This window comes from Hypanus sabinus, chromosome 22 (genome assembly GCF_030144855.1).
Source record: "Hypanus sabinus isolate sHypSab1 chromosome 22, sHypSab1.hap1, whole genome shotgun sequence".
NCBI lineage: Eukaryota > Metazoa > Chordata > Chondrichthyes > Myliobatiformes > Dasyatidae > Hypanus > Hypanus sabinus.
Window position 1 is genome coordinate 63,779,769 of NC_082727.1, and position 24,346 is coordinate 63,804,114.

At 39.2% G+C, this 24,346-nt stretch overlaps 1 protein-coding gene and 1 long non-coding RNA gene across 4 annotated transcripts in view; one reads left to right on the plus strand and one right to left on the minus strand.

The window, feature by feature from the left end:
• Positions 1–556: 556 nt before the first annotated feature.
• Positions 557–23,712, minus strand: LOC132379681 (uncharacterized). Its single transcript, XR_009507505.1, has 4 exons — positions 23,672–23,712; positions 21,169–21,219; positions 2,548–2,645; positions 557–979 (listed from the first exon to the last, which is right to left on the minus strand). It is a non-coding gene; the product is annotated as an uncharacterized LOC132379681 (long non-coding RNA).
• The window catches only part of eno4 (enolase 4), an 88,626-nt gene continuing 87,795 nt past the window's right edge, over positions 23,516–24,346 (plus strand). The window contains exon 1 of one of the 3 annotated variants that reach the window (XM_059947930.1): positions 23,516–24,051. In XM_059947930.1, the coding sequence (XP_059803913.1) occupies positions 23,875–24,051 (177 nt within the window). In that variant the 5' untranslated portion in view covers positions 23,516–23,874. The remainder of the gene's footprint in view (positions 24,052–24,346) is intronic. The other 2 variants (XM_059947929.1, XM_059947928.1) reach the window with 2 other exon arrangements.

The window sequence follows — 24,346 nt, forward strand, 5'->3', positions numbered from 1 at the left end:
AATACTTCACGTGACTACAACAATAATTCGAGAGGAAAGGGCCTTATGTTCAGATTGAGGACATTTGTGGAAAATATTTCAAAATCAAATAATGAAGTTAATGGAACTTTATTCCAACGTCACTGCAAATTAAAATTATCACTGAAAATGTCTGGTAATTCACAATAGGAAAGGTAGAATTTTAAATTTAGTCATCATAAACTTTCAGTGAATGAGCAATCTCCAAATGAAATTTCTAGAAATATCTGTAAAATTCTTGAGCACTGTACTGATATATTTTGTAATTCTAAATCAGTAAAGCACTTGTTCCTGCACAATTGATATGGGTCAAAGGTTTTCAATAATAACTATTTAAAGTATTTAAATTATTCAAAGGTGTAAAGGGTAAAAAACGAATTGTACCCAATTTATTCATTGGAATGACACCTGTCGAATTTCTTTGATATATTGCAATGTTTTTGACTGTCTGCAATTAGTCATGAGGCTTCCGTGTTTAGATTGGTTTTATTTTATGGAAATCGTACTGTTTTGTTGAATTTTATATATTAGACTGGTTTAAAGGTTTTGATTTAATTCAGGGGTTTATGTAGAAACTTTAAATATTACTTTGACATTATTGGCACCAGTTCCATCAATTTAAATGACATTAACTTCTAATAAACAAACATTATTGAAGCTCTGGATATGCCATGAAGTTACGGACGAATTTGTAAGAAGTATTAATTTATTGTAGAGAATTTACATTTGTGAAACCAGCGCAAAGCTGCAATATCTAATTGCGACATAAAGAAATACTTTGGATCCCACAAACAAACCCCGTGCTGAGACAAGTCCACTTGTTCACATGATCTAAAAATTTACGTTGTTTCCGATGTTGCATATTGTGTCATCACTTTAACACAATGAAGTCGAATCCTTCATAATACCAAGGCGATATGGAAAGTTCGGGAACCCGTGAGAGGAAAGAGTTTTAAGGAGTCTGAAATTTGATAAAACATAGGTCACAGATGAAGTACATCTCAGATACAGACAGTATGGCAAGAGGTAGTCATGTGTTTACATAAAAAAACATCGAGAAATTGTTACTTTAAACCAATTTCTCCCTATTCCGCCCATTTCAGATGCATTTTATGTTGAAAATGGAAATTAATTCTATAAAATTAAAAACTTATTTTAAACAAGCTAGAATAAATCAAGCCACGATCAGTGACTTCCACTTTTCAGATCAGCAGCGCACAGTTAATGTGAATATTGGACTGTTTCGATTTAGTTTCCAGTCTATTTCATTCTTGAACTATATAACTCTTACAAATTCCATCGCAGAATTATTATTCCCCTTAGCTTAACATGTATCATGCGTGTTACAAATGGAGAGAAACATAATCAGAATGCTTTTACACAAATATTGTCATAACCTATTAAATAAAATTGGTTATGCAATGGGCATTGGGATAGATATAGTTAATGGAGACTAGCTTGGTCTCTGTCATATTTATACACATACGAACACCACTTCAAACACAAGAATCAACTTAACCAAAAGATTTTAACCTGAAAATACTACTCCACCTTAAGGCAAGACACCGATACTCAGTTACCATTTAGAACAGTGGGAGACAAATTTACAGCGAATCAGAGGACAAACAAATACTCAGAAAAAAAGTTTCATACTGTTAATACGAGAAGTGCAAATTTTCTTTGCTAGTGTCATGGAATTGTCCTAATCTTATAGTTCCTGTTTTCCTCTCGCGCGCTCTCTGTTGCTTTGAAGTAAACCGTCATTGATCACATTAGAATTTTATAACCTTGATTGGAGTGCTTCTAGCTCATAGGATTCAATAAATTATAGTTAAATCGTAAATAAAATAGTTCGATACACAATTTAAGAATGTCACGAATTACCCATCAAATAATATTGCATTTCACAATCAATATTGAAACTGTACAAAATAGGCATTCTAGATTGAGGTGACTTCACAAAAAACTGCAATAATTTATAATGAACTAGCAAATAGAATGGATTATTTGAATAGCTATTATATAAAAAGTTAATGGGAAAATAAAAAGTTAATAAAATAAACATGAAACTAAGTCAAAAGAAGAATGCAAATATTGAGTAGGGTGAATTGGACAGATAAAACACACAGTAAGTGGAAGTCAGACACTAATTATAATGTAGTGGACGAACTTCGTCCTTTACATGTCATCATTTTAACAAGATTCTTCCCATTGTTCATCACGTCGCCTTTTCTTAATAATCACCCCTTGCAGGACCGCTGACGCACACAAACAGGTTAGACCAGCTGCTTCCGATGATCTCCAAACAAAAGAAGACCGAATACAGAAGCAACGGTATACATACGTACTATGTCGCGAACGCGTGGAAGCGAAAACAAAAACTCGCCTAATATCTCAGTCACAAACCAGACGTGGATGCTTAGCTTCATACACAGCAACTTTCTAACTTGTATTGAAAATGCAATTGTTTCCTTTCCACATCCATAAACTTTTATATTTTTACTCTGTCTCAAACAGGACAAGACCTACCTCTTCCCGTCTTTGGCTGACTTCTGTCCACACATCAGAAAGCAGTCGCTGCGCTCACGCCCTCCACTATAACTTGCTACTCCAGTTGTTCAATGTTCCTGCATATGATGAGGTCAAGGTATTTAATGTATTTGGTACTGAAATATTTCCGCTGCGCAGCATTCACCACAAATCTTCAGCAAATAAAGTTAAGAAAAGTGATTTTTATATCATTCTAACATGTACAAGGATCAACTTGGTGCAACGCAGGTGTAATTTCGACTTCACACGGACAATACTACTAATACATTAAACTGAAAATAAGTACCGATCTAAATAGAAGATTTTTTTAAAAAAAAATGCGTTATAAATTAGGGAGAATATAGGATTCATGCAATTCAACTTAATAATTATATATGAAGAGCTACAGTGTCAACTTGCAATCATTACTCCTGTACTAAAGTAACCAAGAACAGGCCATGCAAATTACTTTCGATCAATCAAACCTGCCAATTCTTGTTAGTTATACATTGTATTGTGCCCTATGATCTGGTTATTGACATCGCCGGTATGTGAGGTATCAGAGATAGGGTTAAGCGTGCCCGGTGCACTAATTGGAGCATTATAATGGAAAATGAAGGTAGGAACGGGTACTGGAGCTAAAACCTCTGAGTTTACGAGGTGAGGCTGGCGGATGTCAGCCATGTTCCACAGTATTAATTTCCACTTATTTGTCGATAAAGCAGCGTGGCACTCGACAAATAAACCCAGATAAACTAATGTTTTGTATTTAATAGACCACCAAATCGATGTTCGCACATTTTGACAGCAATGCTACTCAACTGGAGGTCTTTGAATTGCTTAACATAAAATAATGTCCCCCGTCGTTCCTAGCAAGTATCCTTTAGAAATTAAGACAAGATGCGATCTTAAATACCATCAATACGCGCGGCTAGACATACAGGGTAAAATTCAGTTAACATGGAAAGAAAATAATGATAACCGGCGCGGTTGTAATGTTAACCAATAAATAATCTTTAATACTCTTTGAAGCAATTGTTTAATTCTCCATTATTGTGGGGATAATCTTTTATGAAATCACAATTATCTCATTCGCATTTCAACATTATTTAACATCAATATTAAATGCGAATTTAACCCATGGGCTGCGGGGAAATTCATACAATGCCACCAGCGTTAAGCAATTAAGGGAAAAACATGTCTGCAGACATCTCCACACCAACAGTCCGCTCGCCCCCCACCTAAATCGAAAGGAATACATGTAATCGAGACAACTGTCCGTCGGATCTTGGAATTCGCTTAAAAAAAACTCTCAAATGACAAGCTCGCATCTCCGCAGATGGCGCAACAGTATTCGTGACATTGATACGAGAATGGTGTCTTCCTTTGAGATACCGAATGCATTCCATTAGCCGCAAACATGGCCCAGAATAAGGGGTTAAAAGTTCAAGGCACATCCCATGTGATCAGGGTCATAAACTTTGGATTACACTGCGGAAGAAATGCAGTAAAGCACGAGTGAATGCCTTTATTGTTTCAAATGCTTACATCGATGTAATTTCAACACAGGATACTACTGCTCGTTCGATTATACTATATTCTTATATTAAACTATTTCAAAATTTATAACTCTTACGGTTGACTTTTCTCGTACACACTGGCGGCGTTTCGACTATAAAACACCATTGACATCAGAGATCTATGCGCAATTCTGATTGTTAAGCGATAATGATAAATAAAAATTTTGTCGTTTAAAATGTACCGATGGAGATTACTCGATAATACCAGTCTGAAATACAAGGTTGTGAAAAATAGATAAAGAAATCTGCATTTTTAAAAGATTGGTTTAAAACCGCTATCCACTTTTCCCACTCATAACGGAATACGAATCTGAGTACCGCAGGGCTTTAGGTGGAAAATCACGTGAGGCGGACGACACCTTATATTTCATAAAGTACAGCGGCCCAGAGTACTTTGAGCGGTAGAATCTTTGCAACTATTTGTTGAACCAAAAAAAACATGTAAATCCATTTAGATGAACTAATGTAACGGAGACATTTTATTCTGGCATTTAACTGAAAACGTGTTCGTGGTAGGAAAAAAAAGTCATTTACCACTACTTAATCACTGGGATTTATTGTTTATGCATGTTCCTTTTTTCATACCAACCAGTCTCAGACAACCGCCTCTTTTCTCGCCGATTGCTTTTGTCAAAACTAATTTTACTTTTCAAATAAACGGGATGGTTGGAGTGACAACTATCTACAAATGAATCCTAACAGAAATAATTATTATTAAGTCCAAAAACCATGCATTCTGTAAAAGCATGGTCGCAATCATAGCCAAGTGGATTGAAATCAAATTCAGCTCAACGATATTTTCCAATAAAGCACTGGGCGAAACATAGGAATGAATACAGGTCTATGAATGCCAATTACTCTTCAGTTTAGCTGGAGTACAGAAGGAAGCCGGAAGAAGAGCTCCTCACCTGAGGATTTTAAATGCCGTTCCTTGGAGGATTAATGAAAAATTCGCTACTATATTAAAAGTGAGCACACAGCCTCAAACATCAAACAGAAGATTCCAAGTAAGGCTTTGGGTAATGTCTGCAGCGACCATTTCACGGATAATCTCTTCTGCTGCACAACAAAACTATTTCAGTAATATCGGGAGTTTGATAGTGAAGTCAAGCTACATTGTTAGATAAATAAAATACTATATTACAAAACATTCACTCCAACCATTGTGTCCTCTTTCCTGTTGAATATGGAAATTGGTCAATATGAGTCCAGACTAAATAGAATTTGTGTTTAATACAGGGATCTCACTCTCCCTCTGGTAGTTTAGCGTCCAGGGAGGGATAGCGCCTATGGTGAAGGGGCTTATCGGGTCCATTCAGCTCACTCACCTTTGGGCCCCAGCGGATACTCAACTCTCACATGTGGCTCAAAGTAGTTGTTTGCAGGCGACAGCAGCCACAGGCTTCCACAGGCGGGCAAAACTAGGTGAGGGTAGCCGGAGGGCCTTTCACCCCGGAGAGATACGGACCTGTCTGCGAGGTCAGTTCCGGCAGACAGGGCAGATGAGTTCAACAGTGAGATCCAACAACCATGAAGGTTGTCCTGCAACGTTTTGTGGAGAACAAAGGGCGTGCCGAGCCACAGAAGACGCCATGATCATTTACAACAACCCAGGAACACCCCAATTGTAACATATACTCGTACCAACCACCCGGACTTCCGAGATCGGGAGAGCGGAGTTGCCCCAGTAAAATAGCCTTTTCTACTTTGAAGGCTTTCCTGCACGTTTCCTGTCATCGTCGGATATGTTGGAAGACCCCCAAACTCCCTCAGATTGCACCGATTTCAATCAAGGAGTTTGGGATGTAGGTTGACAGGAAGCTTCATTCGAGTGTTCAATTGTTGAATGAAGCTAATAACTCCTATCCAAATTTCTAGATGGGAACTATGGAAGATTTCCAACTTGTGATCAATATGGAGGCAAGCTACCATGTAGATCGTTCAGCGTAGAATAGCCGGGTGGCGGATTAAAGTAATTACAACCTGCAGCAGTGGATCTGCCTTCGCAGTTTCTACTACTGATTTATCACGTATAGGAATTGGAGAACGCGTCTGCCACATTGGATTGTTGTACCTCCAATCTTCTAATAACAACACAAATAAACTCAGTGCGTTAAAGAAACATCTGTGGAGGCAAAGTGGTGGTCTACGTTTCGGATCTCGATTGGAACAGTCTATCATCCTTTTGATCCCACAAGCCGAAAAGGTACCGTCCTTTCCCCTCTGCAGATACTGCTTCAGTCGAGTTCTCCCACCAGATTATTTCTGCTCCAGAGACCAGCACTACAGTCTTTTCTATCTCTGTTAGCACCATTTTACCAATTCGCAGGACAAGACATACAGTTATCAGGTTAATATGCCTTTTGCGTTATCAGGTAAATTATCCTGTGATTAGGCTAGGTCGGTAGGTTGTTGGCCGGCACGGCTTGATGAGTGGGAAAGGCCTATTCCACGCTATATTTTATTAAAAAATAAAAAATGCACGTCTTTAATCTCTCGCTAAATTAACACCAAGTATTAAGATTTTCTCACACTCGAAGTACTATTGAGATCCTCTGTTCGCGGTCGATCATGGTTGTTGCCTGCCAGCTGTCATTGTGATACACAAGCCAGTACTGTACAATATGGAGAGCAAGCTGTCGGCCTTGTCCAAGCTACCCCTCTCTTCGCTGCTGATGAATCCAAAGGAACTGCAGAGACCAATGTAGTTTGGCACCAGAGAGCCGCAGGAGTTGCCAGTCAACGTTGAACTGCAGGTAGGATTGCTTTCGGGACTCCACTTCCGGATTCTTCCTTGGAGTTTACTCCCGAAGCCTTCCCCATAAGTGAGTATAGTAGCAAAGGTAGCGAAGGTTTGAGATCAGAGTTTTCCTTCTAGTTGAGCTGCCAACCACGGCTAACCAGCCCCATCTGCCCAAAGCGACTGGTTTCAAGCTGCCAGTCACCCGCCTTTGCCCCGTTCCCTGACTGTAGAAACAATTCCCGTCAGCTAAGGCACAGGTGAAGGCCAGGAGCTATACTTGGGTGTCTGAGACTATTTGAGAGGCGCGACATTGGAGCATTTAATAGACAGAGTGCGCTTATCCTTACTACCCATTACCACCCCCCACCCCACCCCCGTTCCCGGCCATAATAACCTCAGGGAACCAAAAGTATTATTAACACTCCGAATACATTACTAAATGTTAATTCACTGCTGCAACTTCACACACATCACCTCCTTCGCCATGAGATGTTTGACTTTCCATAAATGAACTGCGAAAGGCACAGAAATATCGTTATTTACCGTGAACACCATGATCCGCGAAATTCCTTATCGCCCATACAAAAGATAGAATGCGTACAAAACACAACGACTTAAAATGTCTCAGTCAAAAGTAGCAGAATAAAAGATTTCTGCGGTTTTAGTAAATTTCACAATCTTATAAATACTGAGGTGAATAAACATAAACTTGCCTTTTATGTGTATGAGGAGGATCCAAGCGAAACCTTTCTGCTTAGCCCCTGCTCTACTCACTTTACACTTACGACTGTGTTGCCAAGCACAGCTCCAGTGCCACATTCAAGTTTGTTGTCTTAGGCCAAATCAAAAGTGTTGATGATTCAGCATATAGGATGAAAAATGAAAATTTGATTGAGTGGTACCAAAATAACCACCTCAAACTCAATGTCAGCAATATGACAGAGCTGACGATTGACTTCAGGAGGAGGAAACTGGAGATCCATGAGCCAGACCCCATCGGAAGATCAGAGGTGTAAAAGGTCGCCCAAGTGCAATTCCGAAAAAAGCATGGCAGCACCTCTACTTCCTTAGGAGTTTGTGAAGATTCAGCATGACATCTAAATCTTTGACAGGCTGCATCACAGCCTGGTATGGAAATACCAGTGCCCTTGAACGAAAAATCCTATAAAAAGTAGTGGATTAGGCCCAGTACACCAGGGGTAAGCCCTCCCACCATTGAGCACATCAACACAGAGCGCTGTACCAGGAAAGCAGCATCCATTGTGAGGAACCGTCACCACCCAGGACATGCTCTCTTCCCACTGCCACCATCAGGAATGAGACACAGGAGCCTCATGACTCGCACCATCAAGTTCAGGGACAGTTATTACTCCACAACCATCAGGCTCTTGAACCAAAGGAGTTAACTTCACTCAACCCTTCACTAAACTGTTCTGACAACCTATGGACTTACTTTCAAGGACTCATCTCATGTTCTCTATATTTATTGCTAAATGCATTATTATTACTTCTTTGCAAACTGGTTGAACACCCAAGTTGATGCTGTCTTTCATTGATTCTAATATGGTTATCATTCTATTATAGATTTATTGAGGATATCTACAAGAAAATGAATCTTAAGGTTGTACAAGGGGATAGTTCCTAAGGTTATCATGGCCAGGGGTGGTAGTGGGATAAGCTCCCACTACCCACAAAGTGCTCCAAATGGCATGTGTCTCTAACAGCCTCTGACAAACACGTCCAACTCTTGGCCTTCATGTATGGCTTAGCTACTAGGCCTGGCAGAATTGTTTCTACTGACAAGAGATGGGGCAAAGGCAGACCACTGGCACCACAAAAACAGTTGCTTCGGGCAGGTGGGGCTTGTCAGCCTTTGGATGGCACCCTGGCTAGAAGAAAGAAAATTCTGATTTTAAAACACTGCTGCCTTGCAGCTGTACCCACCTATGAGGAAGGTTTCAGGAGTAAACCCCGAGGAAGTAATCCACAGCCAAGGTCCCTAAGGCAGTTTGATGTTGTTTCACTCTGGCAAACTCTGCAGCAACACAGGTGCCAAGCTGTATCAGTGTTTGCCCTTCCCTTGGACTACATCAGTGATGTGGAGATGGGGAACCTGCTGCATGGCCAACAGTTGGTTCTTCAAATTTTCCCACCCAGGCTTGCATTCTGGAGAGGACACGGTTCACCAGAGGTGCAAATCAATGATCACCTGGGTTGGCAGCTGCCTACTACCTACATGGTGACATATATATACACTTTGATAATAAATTTAGTTAGAACTTTAAATATTGAAAGGACTAAATAGAGTGGATGTGGAGAGAATGTTTTCTACAGGTGGGGGAGTTTAGGAACAGACCACACAGCCTCAGAAGAGTGGAACATCCATTTAGAACAGAGATGAGGAGGAATTTATTTAGCCAGTTGGTGGTGAATCTGTGGACTTCATTGCCACGTATGGTTGTGGGGGCCAATCATTGAGATGTTGATAGGTTCTTGATTAGTCAGGGTGTTAAAGGTTACAGGGAGAAGGCAGGAAAATAAGGAGGAATGGGATAATAAATCATCCATGATGGATTGGCAAAGTGGCCTGATTCTGCTCCTATGTCTTCTGGTCTTATGCATAAGATGAAGTAAAACATCAAGCTTATTCATTTCTGGAGATTTGGAATCAGCAATTGTGGGTATCGTAAAGGGTTGAAGAAACACTTTAAGAATCAGCCACAAAAAATGGGTTTTGACTTCATTAGTATCTGTTCTTTCAGATTGTTTCAATTTGCTTCAGAATACCACAAAAGTGGTTCAACACTACTCTTCCTAGGTAACCCTAGGTAATTTCTAAGGTAAGAACATGTTCGGCATAGTTTTGTGGGCCGTAGGGCCTGTATTGTGCTGTAGGCTTTCTATGTTTCAGACACCATTCCAAGAATTTTTTAAAAATCATCCTCTATGGGTACAATGATCCTTAATGCTAATAATGATTGCTCAATGAAGCATGTACAAGAAAGGGAAAACAATTTAACTATGATCATTGCCCAGATAGCAAAAACAAAATAAACTGAATTATCACCATGCTGCTTGAAAGCTATTCCAGTGCATCCAAAGGATCGACCAAATGTTGAACATTGCAAGCATATTTGGGCAGAAAGGTGGCAGAAATAGAGAAAACAATATTAATTAAACTGGAATTTTTTGTTCTAGTTTGTGAAGACTTGATCAAAAAATATAAAGAGGCACAAATTGCAGGACGTCTTTAAATTATTGAAAGAGATTTAGAATTACTTACAAAATAAACATTCAATTACAGAACATGACTGGTCTTAAATTAACGTTTTTTCACATGCATAATTATGAGGATCAGCTACCAACACAATTAATGCACAATTATCATCTGGAATGAAATCAGATCAAAAAAAGGATAGGAGTTTTTGATAATAAACATAAAATGGTAGAAATACAGAAAAGTTACAACACAAAAGTAGACCATTTAGCCCAGTATATCTGTGCCAGTTGAAAACAAGCTACTCAGCCTATTCTCACCTTCCAGCATAAGTCTTCAGCCATCCAGATCATTGCTTTTTAAGTACACTCATGCATATTTGAAGTGAGCTGAACATTTCTGCCCCTTATCACACTTTCAAGCAGTGAACTTGAAAAAAGTTATTTTGCTCATCTTCCCACTAAATCTTCCAATTACTTTCCATCCATGATTTTGGCTTTTGACATCTCTACTAAATGAAATATCTGCCCCTATTTGCTGTACCTAGGACCCACATGCCTAAATTAGCTACATAACTACAAAATTCTGGCACTGATAATGTTCTTAAAATTCTTCTGCCTCCTTTGCAATTGCATCACATCTTTCCTGTTATATACTGAGTAGAAATGGTCTTACTAGTATAATACACAGCACTAAGATGACTTTCAAGTTTTTATTTTAGTGATTTTAGTCAGGACTTTCAGCAGACTGAAAAGCTTGAGCATGTAGATATTAAGAAAGAGGATGTGCTGGAGCTTTTGGAAAGCATCAAGTTGGATAAGTTGCCGGTACTGGGTGAGATGTACCCCAGACTGCTGTGGGAGGCAAGGAAGGAGATTGCTGAACCTCTGGTGATGCTCTTTGTATCATCAATGGGGACGGGAGAGGTTCCAGAGGATTAGAGGGTTGTGAATGTCGTTCCTTTATTCAAGAAAGGGTGTAGAGATAGCCCAGGAAATTATAGACCGGTGAGTCTTACCTCAGTAGTTGGGAAGTTGACGTTGAAGATCCTGAGAGGCAGGATTTATGAACACTTGGAGAGGTATAATATGATTAGGAGCAGTCAGTATGACTTTGTCAAGGGCAGGTCATGCCTTACAAGCCTGATTGAATTTTTTGAGGATGTGACTAAATACATTGATGAAGGAAGAGCAGTTGAAGTAGTGTTTATGGATTTCAGCAAGGCATTTGATAAGGTACCCCATGCAAGGTTTATGAGAAAGTAAAGAGGCATGAGATCCAAAGGGCCATTGCTTTGTGGATCCAGAACTAGCTTGCCCACAGAAGGCAAAGAATGGTTGTAGATGGGTCATATTCTACATGGAGGTCGGACACCAGTGGGTTGCCCCAGGGATCTGTTCTGGGACCCTTACTCTTTGTGATTTTTATAAATGAGCTGGATGGGCAAGTGGAGGGATGGGTTAGTAAGTTTGCTTACTTGGAGGTTGGAGGTGTTGTTGGAGGGCTGTCAGAGGCTATAGCGGGACATTGATAGGATGCAAAGCTGGGCTGAGAAGTGGCAGATGGAGTTCAACCCAGATAAGTGTGAAGTGGTTCATTTTGGTAGGTCAAATATGATGGCAGAATATAGCATTAATGGTAAGACTCTTGGCAGTGTGGAGGATCAGAGGGATCCTGGGGTCCAAGTCCATAGGACGCTCAAGGCAGCTGTGATTTTAGGAGCCGAGAGGTAACGCAGCTATATAGGACCCTGGTCAGACCCCACTTGTACTGTGCTCAGTTCTGGTTGCCTCACTACAGGAAAGATGTGGAAGCCATAGAAAGGGTGCAGAGGAGATTTACACGGATGTTGCCTGGATTGGGGAGCTTGCCTTATGAAAGTAGGTTGAGTGAACTCAGCCTTTTCTCCTTGGAGCGACGAAGGATGAGAGGTGACCTGATAGAGTTGGATAAGATGATGAGAGGCATTGATCGTGTGGATAGTCAGAGGCTTTTTCCCAGGGCTGAAATGGTTGCCACAACAGGACACAGGTTTAAGGTGCTGGGGAGTAGGTACAGAGGAGATGTCAGGGGTAAGTTTTTTCACTCAGAGAGTGGCGAGTGCATGGAATTGGCTGCCGGCAATGGTGGTGGAGCAGGTACGATAGGGTCTTTTGAGAGACTTTTAGAAAGGTACATGGAGCCTAGTAAAATAAAGGGCTATAGGTAAGCCTAGTAATTTTGTAAGGTAGGGAGCTGTTCGGTACAACTTTGCGGGCCAAAGGGCCTGTATTGTGCTGTAGGTTTTCTATGTTTATATACTATACTTCAGCTAGTAAGTGAAAATACTTTTTAAGCCTTTTAAAATGTTTTATTGATGTGAGGTGCTACATTTATGTATCTGTGGACATACATTCTAAAGTCACTTTGTCCTCTACACTATTTTATATCAGCTCAATAATATACTTTCCCTTTGCCTTGATGCACCTCCTCAAGTCTATTACTACATATTTTTATACATCAAATTCCACTTGCCACTTCTTTGATCAACTATCTATATTTTCTTGCAGTTCAAAGATTTCCACCTCACTGACAACCAAACAGATAATTTTTGTATTATCTGAAAACGCCATCATATATCCTACATTTAGCTCCAGATTGTCAATGCATATTAGATTAAACTTATATTACAATCACATTACAAAAAAAAACAATTTCAAATAAACTGGATAGTTTTCTTGTATTAATGCAAATATATATTTGTAATTATATATTCATGGTTGATCAGATAGGTTTTACAATTAGCAACATGCTGGAGTTATTTAATATAATTTCTTGGGAATTTGGGAAGTAATGTTAGAAACCTTCATTTAAAAAAAATCTGTACGCTAATTCTATTAATTAAATGAAAATTCTGTGAAGTTAAATGATAGAATCATTATTTTCTTGGAGAAAAATGAGAATAAGCTTGACAGGCCAAATGAATTACAATCTATATTTTCTTATTCTTTTGCTTAAACACATATTTTCTGGGGTTCTTTCCAATTTTCTGCCAAAATTACAGTGGAAAATTGGAATAATTCCCAAGGTAATTTTGTTCAAAATTTTTTGATTTCTTTTATAAGTTTCTTTTCTTGTCATGTGTGATCAAGCATTCTTTCTTTATGCATTGATTTGCAGATCAAGTGTTTGCAATATGTAGCAAAGTATGTAGAATCTATGAGTAGTATTGAAGAGAGAAATAACTTTATTTCCCTGGGTACAATATATTAAAAAAACTGTTCCAAAATCCTTTAAGAAATTGTTGCTTCAAAAATGAAAAGTATATCATAAATTATACCAAGCATTAAAGGTACAATAAAAATCCATAAACTGTTGAAATAATAAAAAAATGCATTTACCAAACTGTTCTGAACTTAAAGAATTTTCACCTTTCATTTGAAAGTAGATTATAACATTTATTAATTGCTTTCTATGATTAGCCAAATATTTTATATCCTTTTTCAATTTTGATGATTGCTGTTTTTTGCATTTGAATTTTCTTGAGTTACACTGATATAAATATGTCAATCCAGTACATCATGCTAAATTTTTTAAACTGTTGAATTTTAATCATGATCAGGGATTTGTTATTTTTAGTGTGGATATATTTGCTTTTGTGTAAAGTAGCTTACTGCTCATGAAACACAAAATGCTGGAAGGAAATAAACTATCGATGTTTCAGGCTGGGACCCTTCTTCAGGACTGGAAAGGAAGGAGGCAGAAGCCAGAATAATAAGGTGGGGGAGGGGAAGGAGTACAAACTGGCAGGTGATAGGGGAAGGTGAGTGGGTGGAGGAGGAGAGATGAAGTGAGAGTCTGGGGGCTGATAGGTGGAAAAGATAAAAGGAATCTGATAGGAAAGGAGAAAGGATCATGGAAGAAAGAGATAGAAGAGAGACACCAGGGAGGTGATGAGCACCTCCCTCTGCTTACTGAGATATCTTCCATACTTTTTACATTTTACACATTTGTTCACTAAAGCCACAAATTCAGATAAGAGTAATATATGATTGACTGAATTAATTTAACCATGCCAGTGAAAGTCTATCAAACTTTTCAGTGCTGATGGTCGAACACAGTTGCATAAATTTATCTCCTTCCTAAAGTGTCTAAGTGTCCAATAGTCTAAAATATGTCTGTCAATAGTTTGAAGATAACATCCTCTGTGAGACAGTGATATATGTGTGACTGAGAGTAACAAGTGATTTCACAGCATTATTATACAATAGATACCTGTTTGAAAGTGATTCCTACTGTGAGTATTCTGTCTGTCAGATGTAAGTTCCATTACAAAATGCTAGTGAAATATTAATACCTTCAATCAATTGTCAAATAAGGCTCTTTACAGAAAATAAAATGATAGAAAAACAAGTTTTGAGGTTCTGGTGCAATCCAAACTACCTTACAGTTTTAAAATCTCCTAATTATCATGCTGGACTTGTGAAACTAAAGCAGTGTGATTATCACGAAAACTTGCTTCTGCCTTGCAATGCACAGAATGAAAAAGAAAACTTGTATAATAGCTCACTCATTAGAATTCCTAACAATTTAATTCATATAAGGAAGACTAAGCTGTTAAGGACATTAAAATGGAATATAAAATACATTTATAATATGTTATACAATAATACATCTTTGGACAGTCAATACAAAATATTTCTATCAAATTTTATTGATGTCCAGAGCAGACTGTAACACATTGGAAGTATATTTTATGTTTCATTTTAATGCCCTTTGTAAACTTCAGAATCACAATCAAAATCAGGGTTATTATAACTGACATATATCATGAAACTTGCTGCTTTGCAGTAAATAAAATATATAAAAATATGATAAATTACAGCAAATGAAACCACTGAGCATGGTGTAAAACGAAGCCTGCTTTCCTGTCACACCTGGGTCACTGGGCATGCTCAGATTACATAGGGCCTTAAAGAAATGATAGAAACAATGTTACTAAAAAAGGAAATGTATTAATCCAGTATGACTATAATATAAATAACAATATTACATCATTTCTCCTAATAATTCCATACTTCCAAAAAAGTACTAAACAGGCACCAGCTCTCCACTTAAAGATAGTGAAGACGTTACCATCTTTATTGTTACCAACATCTTTATTGTCCAATGCAATTTCCAAATCAATGCTGATTTTTATTATTCTTTCCTGCCACCCAATGGAATTAGGTGGTTTGTTATTGAGGGGTCCTTTTTGCTCCTGAAATGACCAGAATCAGGTTTAATATCACTGGCATTTATGTGAAATCTGTGTCTTTGTAGCAGCAATACAATGCAATCCATGATAATAGAAACACCAGGAATACAGTAAGTGTATATGTATTAAACTGTTAAATTAAATAAGCAGTGCAAAAATACAAATGAGAGTGAGATGGTGTTTGTGGGTTCAACATCCATTCAGAAACTTGATGGCAGAGGGGAAGAAGCTGAACATGAATCATTGAGTGTGTACTTTTAGGCTTCTGTACTTCCTTATTGATGGTAACAATGAGAACAACACATTACTTGGGAGAGGAGTCCTTAATGATGCATGCCGCCCTTTCGAAGCATTGCTCCTTGAAGATGTCCTGGACACCATGAGGCTAGTGCCCATGATGAGGTTGACTGAGTTTACAACTCTCTGCAGCTTATTTCGATCCTGTGCAGTTAAAATGTTCTCCACGGTACTTCTGTAGAAACTTGTAAGTGTCTTTGATGACACAGCAATCTCTTAAAACTCCTAATGAAGTATAGCTGCTGTTGTGCCTTCTTTGTAGCTGCACTGGTATGTTGGGTCTAGGATAGATATTGAAAGCCAGGAGCTTGAAGTTGCTCATTCTTTCCACTTCTGATCCTTCTAGGACTGGCATGTGTTCCCTCATCTGACCCTTTCTGAAGTCCACAATCAGTTCTTTGGTCTTACTGACGCTGTGTGCAAGGTTGTTGCTGCAACACCATTCAACTAGCTGACAAATCTCACTCCTGTACATCACCATCTCAAATTCTAACAACAACAGTTGTATAGCCTGCAAATTTATAAATGCCATTTGAGCTGTGCCTAACCACAATGGCACGGTATACAGAGAGTAGGACAGTGGGCTAAGCACAGAGATGTGCCAGTGGTTGTCAGCGAGGCAGAGATGTTATCTCCAACCTGCACAGATTGTGGTCTTCCAGTTTATTTTGTTGACTCTCTTCTGCGGAGACCATTTTGCTCCACAATTAGTAAGAACACCAGACATGTTTGAGGAAAAATAAATGAGGCAGTTGGCACGTTTACTGATTGAGAAAACCTTAAGCTTGTTTGAAGGCTGACAAAGAATCTGCAAAATAATCCTCAGTATCAGAAAATTCAGAATTGTGATGGAAATACTGCAATTGAAGATTGTTAACTTAATTGTAAGTCTAAGTGGTTATTTATCAATTCCTTCAATGTTACTTTTGACAGACATCTGCAAATTACCCTATTCTTCTACTGAAAGCAACCAAAAGGATAGGGTGAAAGCCAATCAGGAAAACATTTCATGCTAGTCAGTGCTTGCTTGTAAGGTGTGAAAAGCTTTTTTAGTGAGAAAAGCCAATATTTGATGCTGCTTTACAACACATTGCTTAGAAGCTAACAGTCATACCCAAAAGAAGTCCCCAATTTTTAGCCCAGTGTGTATTCACAGCCAAGTTTTTCTCCAGATATTGGAGCAAATTCTGTGATTATATATATATTTCACCAACAGTAAAATTGGCCTTTTAGTGATCATAATATTTTTAGTGATCTATAGTTCGCATATTGTCTGTTATACTAGTGCATATATTTAATGATAATAAGCACTTGATTAATTTTCATAGAGAAAGTTACTCATCAGTTAAACTTATTCCAGATTTGATAATATTAATTGTTTAATTTTTTTTTCAAATAGAAATCGACAAAATCCACCAGATTATCATCAAAATTCTGGAAAATTCTTCCCAATTCTTCTCAATTCCCTGCTATAATTATTTATTCTGACCAAAAGTAAACAGAAAAAAATGGAATATATTTAACAATGAAGAAATATTAGATTTAGAGGTGCAAGGTGTTTGCAAAAGTCATGATGCTATGGTAATATAAATTAATGGAAGGTGGACAAGAGATGTATGACAAGAATGCATCCGTCAAGACTGAGGCAGAGGAATGAATAACTTTTTCACATAGCTTAATAACTTTAAGCACAACTATCTGATGGAAACTACTCAGAGAGTGTGCTCGAAATCCCAAAGCTCAACAAGGAACTCAGCTTCATGAATCCATCAAATAAAAAGTTTAGCCCATTTACAATAACCACAATATGATTCCATGTTCCCTTGTCCAAAAAAGCCAGCACACCTCACTGTTCGGCTTCTACACAGTTTCCAATAGAATCCATAAGGAACTATCCTTAGCTTTCCTATTCTTCATTCAGATCCTTTTGCTTTATGTCTTAATTTACATGCATTGATAAATCTTTGTACACAGTCTGATTGTACCCAGTTCTTCTTTCTATCACTTAATTCATCCCACAATCTGCCAAAAAAAGCAGCAGCCTATATGCAACATTGTTGTATGTAGAGTTGATTCAAAAAGGCAGCAATACATCGTATTTTTAAGGTAAAGAGCAATATATACTGTTAGCAAAGCCTCCATCCCAAGAACGAAGAATTCTTTTTTCCTTACTTCTTATAAGCATTAAAACTCTGGGAATAATTGAATGTTTAGATAATAACTTAAGAAACAGATGTAAGCCAATGGGTCCCAAAAGTCTGATCTACCATTCAATAAAATCAGGTATTGACCTCACCACTTCTTGCCTGCTCTACAACATAGGCAGTCAATGCAGAGTACACCTCTGGCTGTTTTCCTCAGGGGAGTGGCATTGCCATCATAGCCACAAAAAAAGGGAGGATGTTGTGGAGGCATCATCCACTGAGTCAGGATGGGTAAAGTCCAAAACAGGAAGGGAGCAAAAACTTTGATTGCTGTTAGATGTTACAGTGGGACATAGACAGGATTCAGAGCTAGACAGTGAAGTGGGAAGATGAAGTTCAATCCAGAAAAGTGTGAAGTGACACATTTTGGAAAGCTGAACTTGAAGGCACAGTTCAAGGTTAACAGCAGAATTCTTAACAGTTGGAGGAACAGAGAGATATTGGGGTCCAAGTCCATAGATCATCCTCGTTGCCGAACAAAAGAGTGGTTAAGAACTTACTGGAGTTCTTTGAGGACATAATGAGTGCAGTGGATAGAAGTGAACAGGTGGATGTTGTATACTTGAATCTCCAGAAGGTGTTCAATAAGTTGCCGCACAAGAGACTTATAAATGAGATATGGATGCATGGAGTTGTAGGAAGTGTATTGGCATGGATAGTGGATTGGTTAACCGATAGAAGGCAGAGAGTTGGTATAAATGGGTGTTTCTCCGGTTGGCAGTCAGTGGTGAGTGGGGTGCTGCAGGGGTCACTGCTGGTCCTGCAGCTGTTTATCATTTACACTGATGCTTTGGAAGAGGGGACTGAGTGTAGTGTAACAAAATTTATTGATGACACTGAGTAGAAAAGCAAATTGTACAGAGGATGTGGAGAGTCTGCAGAGGGATATAGATAGATTAAATGAGTGAGCCAAGGTCTGGCAGATCGAATACAATGTCAGTAAATGCGAGATCATCCACTTTGGAAGGAATAATAGAAGAGCAGAGTATTACTTAAATGGTGAAAGATTGCAACATGTTGTGCAGAGGGACTTGGGAGTGCTTATTCATGAATTGCAAAATGTTGTCTTACAGGTACTACAAGTTATTAAGAAGGCAAACGGAATATCAGCCTTCATTGCTAGAGGGATTGAATTCAAGAGCAGGGAGGTCATGCTGCAACTATACAGGGTACTGGTGAGACCACATTTGGAGTACTGTGTGTAGTTCTGGTCTCTATACTTGAGGAAAGATGTACTGGCTTTGGGGGCAGTGCAAAGGAGGTTCACCAGGTTGATTCCAGGGATAAAGGGGTTAACTTATGAGGAGAGACTATACTCTCTGGAGTTCAGAAGAATGAGAAGGGATCTTATAGAAACAATCAAAATTTTGAAAGGGATAAATAAGATAGAGGTAGGAAAGTTGTTTCCATTGGTAGGTAAGACTAGAACTGGGGGACATTGGCTTGAGATTCAGGGGAGAAGATTTAGGACGGAGATGAGGAGAAACTGTTTTTCCCAGAGAGTGGTGAATCTGTGGAATTCTCTGCCCAGGGAGGCAGTTGAGGCTTCCTCACTAAATAGATTTAAGAAACAGTTAGATAGGTTTTTACATAGTAAGGGAATTAAGGGTTATGGGGAAAAGGCAGGTAGATGGAGCTGAGTTTAAGGACAGATCAGCAATGATCTTATTGAATGGTGGGGCAGGCTCGAAGGGCCAGATGGCCTACTCCCACTCCTATTTCTTATGTTCTTATGTTAAGAAGGAGTATGGGGGGTGGGGGTTGGCCTTCATTAGGGATTCAGTTCAAGAGCCACAAGGTAATTGTTGCAGCTCTATGAAACTATGAAACTAACCCCCATTGACATCAATGGATCTGGGGTTGAGAGGGTGAACATCTTTAAGCTCCTAGGCATACACATCACTGAGGATCTCACATGGTCTATACATGCCGACTGTGTGATGGAAAAGGCACAACAGATCTCTTTCACCTCAGATGGTTGAAGAATTTAAGTACGGGTCCCCAAATCCTAAGAACTTTTAACAGGGGCACAATTGACTGGCTGCACCACTGCCTGGTATGGGGAACTGTCCTTCCCTCAATCGCAGGACTCTTCAGGGAGGCATGTGTACCATCCAGCGTATCTACAGTTGTGAACTTCCTACGATTCAGGACATTTACAGAGACAGGGCCCAAAGAATCATTGGAGACCCAAGTCACTCCAGCCGCTAAGTGCCCCAGCTGCCACTATCTGGGAAACGGTACCACAGCATAAAAGCCAGGACCAACAGGCTCTGCAACAGCTTCTTCCACCAGGCTATCAGATCGATTAATTCATGCTGATATAATTGTATTTTTGTTATATTGGCTGTTCTGTTGTACCTAGTATTTTTATAAATTACTATCAATTGCACACTTAGATGGTGGAGACAAATCATAAAGATTTTTACTCCTCATGTATATGAAGGATGAAAATAATAAAGTCAATCCAATTCAATTCTGTAGTTACGCCATACTTGGAGCATTGTATTCAGTTTTGGTCAGCTCATTATGGAAAGGATGTTAAGACATTAGAGAGGGTGCAGATTAAATTTACCAGGATGCTGCCTGGATAAGGGAATGTGTCTTAATGGAAGAAGAAAGGTTCAGCGACCTAGGACTTTTCTCTTTGAAGCAACTGAGGATGAGAAGTAACTTGATAGAGGTGTATAAGCTTATAAGAGGCATAGATAGAGTGGACAGTTAGCATCTTTCTTCCTGGGCAGCAATGGCTAATACCAGAGGACATTATTTTTAAAGGTGATTGGTGGAAATACTAGGGGAGAAGTCGGAGGTAGAGTTTTTTTTACACCTAGAGAGTGTTAAGTGCCTGGAATACACATACCATTCTCTGTGTGGTGACTGAAGCTGATACATTAGGGATATTTAAGAGACTTTGATAGGCACATGGATATTTAAAAAAATGAAAGGTTATGGCTATATAAGAAGAAAGGGTTAGATTGAACATGGAGTCTGTTTATATACAGTAGGTGAGCACAACGTGGCTAGTACTGTGTTGAACTGTTCTGAGTTATATAACCCTTGGTTTGGCTTTTGAATAAACATCGATCTCAACCTTGAATACATTCAAGGTCTAAGCCTCTAAAGCTGTCGGAAACAACTACTATGTTTATTTACAATTGTAAGTAAAGAATGCAAACAACCTTTAATTCGGCCAGCCATTAAATTTAAGTAAATCAACTATAGAGACACCACTGGGAAAAGTAGCTACAACCTTTTATTAAATGATGGCTTCCTGTCATTTTTAAAAAGATTTACATGTAAATTAAATAAGTCTGAATAAAGTAGAATTTAAATATACGTACATTTGTCCAATACTTATAATTGGTATTTTTTTTCCTGTTCAGCAATGTTGGCTGAAAATAAATACAAACTGAAATAAAGGAATGCACAAAAACATACTGATGAAAAAATGGAGATTAAGACATAGAATATTAGTGTATAAATGTTTAGTAATGTAATATCAAAAATTTTGAGATTTTATCTTAAAAAAGATAAATACCAAATATATCAAATTCATTTACTCAGTCATTATATGGACAGATAGATCAGACAGACTATTTGCCATTGCAACAAAAATACTTGTGTTGAAAGGTTTATTTTATAGGTAAAATCGAGCAATCTCATAATAATCTCTTTTTTATAATTCTTAAATGTGACTTCCGTATTAACCTTTTCACGGCCCTCTGTAACTGAGTTAAATATAACTTACTTTTCAGAAAGCATTCTAATTAAATGTAAAAGGGTAAAGTCAAGGTAAAATTATTTAGATTGAATAATGATGAGTAATAGTGGAAAATGGAAATATGTTCGCTGGATAGAAACACTACATTGAATAAAACTCAACAGCCTTGCTAATTCTTCAAGATGAAAAGTTACATTCATAAAAAATGCCCACCATTTTTAATGCCTGCAAATATTAATTAAATAGCAAAATGCCCGGTTTATCACAAATAAAAAATTCTTCCTCCCATATACCATTTAGACAAAATGCTCAACCACAAAATAATTTTTCCTCAGTAGTTTTATTAACTAATAGGGAGCTCTGCTTCCTTTCACTCAACGAAAGGAGCTCTAAGATATTAATTATGGCTCATTGCATTGGGTTCTTTTATGTGACAGAACTCTGAGAATGCCCAAATTGTTTGCTATCAGTCTAACATTATTGGAATTGTGGACCTGTGCTAAAGTTCTCAATGTAAATTGTACATCACCAAAACACACTAAATAAATTTCTTCAGCAAAGATAAATTCAAAAGATATACACAAATTGATGACAGTAGTAGTTGTCTAAGGAACATCTCCAAGAGGACAACAATCTTGTCATGGTTTGGAGAGTTGCGTGTCTCAATGACCTGGAGAACTATGTTGCCTGGAGTCAGGGCTTAGTACTTTGGCTCTTAGTAGGGTTACCCATGCCAACCAGATTATATGGTAGAGGTCAAACTAAGTATGGTCCACTGGTCCTCCAGGTTCAGGAGTTCAGTTCAAGGCCAAGCACCCTGACTGGTCAAACAAAACTGTTACACTGTTACAGAAACAGCATTGAAGAATCCTTCTACATCTGTGTGTGGAAGTATTCCTAAGTCTCCATGGGGAACTCACATGGATGACAGTAGTGAAAATCGAGAGGAAGCTACTGAAATGATAGGAGAAGCCCTGAGCACCACCAAGACCAAGATCAAAAATGGTGGACGGTGACAGAGGATCTTCATTGTTGCCCTAAATGCCAGCAGGTGCAACAGTCAGGAAGTGGAAGGAATAACAAACAGAAAACCAGAGTTGTAAAATACATATACAACCTCTCTTCATACCCCTGCTCTGATTCTCTGTTTAGAGAGGAATCATTAGAGAAATATAAGAGAAATGCATTACTGGGGAACAGTACCTCTTCTTCCATCTAACAATGTTGCCGCCTCTGCAACTCAATTCAAGACCTTTGTCTTCTCTGCCTTTTCACAGATGAACTTATGTCTCTGTAATAATCACCCTTCCACTGACATTTCCTCTGGTCTTTCACAAACACAAGAAAATCTGCAGATGCTGGAAATTCAAAGCAACACACACAAAAATGCTGGAGGAACTCAGCAGGTCAGGCACCATCCATGGAAAGGAGTAAACACTCAATGTTTCCAGCTGAGACTCTTCTTGACTTCTAAATAGGAGGTAGAAATGAGCAGTGTTGTGTATGGAATATATGATTTTGGTGGCAGAGGATAGGTCTTCTCCAGAGTGGATGAGGTCTGGGGTGGTGTTGGAGAGTTTTCTGATGGTCTGGAGTAGGGTCTTTTTTGAGGGCTAGATATGAGGTGTCCTGAAGAAGGGTCTCAGCCTGAAACATTGATGGTTTACACTTTTCCATACATGCTGCAAGACAATCCGAGTTCCTCTAGCTTTTTGTGTGTATTCCTCTGATCTTTCTACCTCTCCTCCTCTCCCATGCACCTGAACATAAGTATTTCCATTATTCCCTCGATTCCCACTTCTGAGGAAGATCCAACATATATCTCCCCCCCCCCCACCCCCACAGCTGTCGTTTGACTTGCTGAGTGTTGGCAACATTTTCCATAGTTATTTCTAGGTTTAGAAAGAATATGTTGTCCTGACCACAGGGAAGGCTTCAATGTTGATATTGCAATAACCCATAGTAATAGACTATTCTTAGGTGTAATTACTCATCCAAATTGACAGCACTGCTGGCAAGTTGGCACCTTGTCAATCCCACAGTGCCGTGCCAACCCACATATTGGGTTTAGGCTTGAGCCTGGGCCTTCCCTGAGGTCTACAACCACCCTCCAACGAGCTGACCTGGGCGCCGGCTCTCCGCGGCTGCTTCTCCCTGCGGCGCGCCTCGGCGCTCGAAGCCGCGTGATCGCGCCCGTGCTCGCGATCGCTGGTCGCCCAGCAACCAGAGGGACGCGCGGCCTTTATCCAGGCGACCGGTCGTTAGTCTGTGGCAGGGGGCAAACGCCCAAGGTTGCTCTGAGCGGTGGTCGTGGGGGCTGTGCGGGATGTCAGCGAGCACAGATCAGGTCGCTAACGGCTGTGGTAACGCGGAGGCCAGCGAGTTCCACCGTCTCAAGCAGCGCGCAGCCGAGTATTACCAGAGCAACGCGGTGCCGCAGAGAATGCAACAGGTGCTCAACACTATGTTTTATGAGAAACCTGACGATGTTTACGGTCACCTGGTAAGTTGTTCTCAGAGGGGCGAGAGATTCTACCAGCACAGACAAACTAGCTTACGTGTGCTAAGAATGCAGAATAAACCCCGAAACACTCACCAGGTCAGGGTGTATCCACAAAGGGGCGGGGGCGAAGAAACAGTTAACGCTTCAGGTATGGTTTTATCCGTGTTTGTAAGTCTGGGCACAGGTTGACAAAGTTGAGGTTTGATAGTATAGTGTTCAGTAATACACTGTTCATGCTAGTTGAAAGTGTTAGTACAAATGTGAAATTCCCGTTGTTTGCTAATTCAGGATCTCT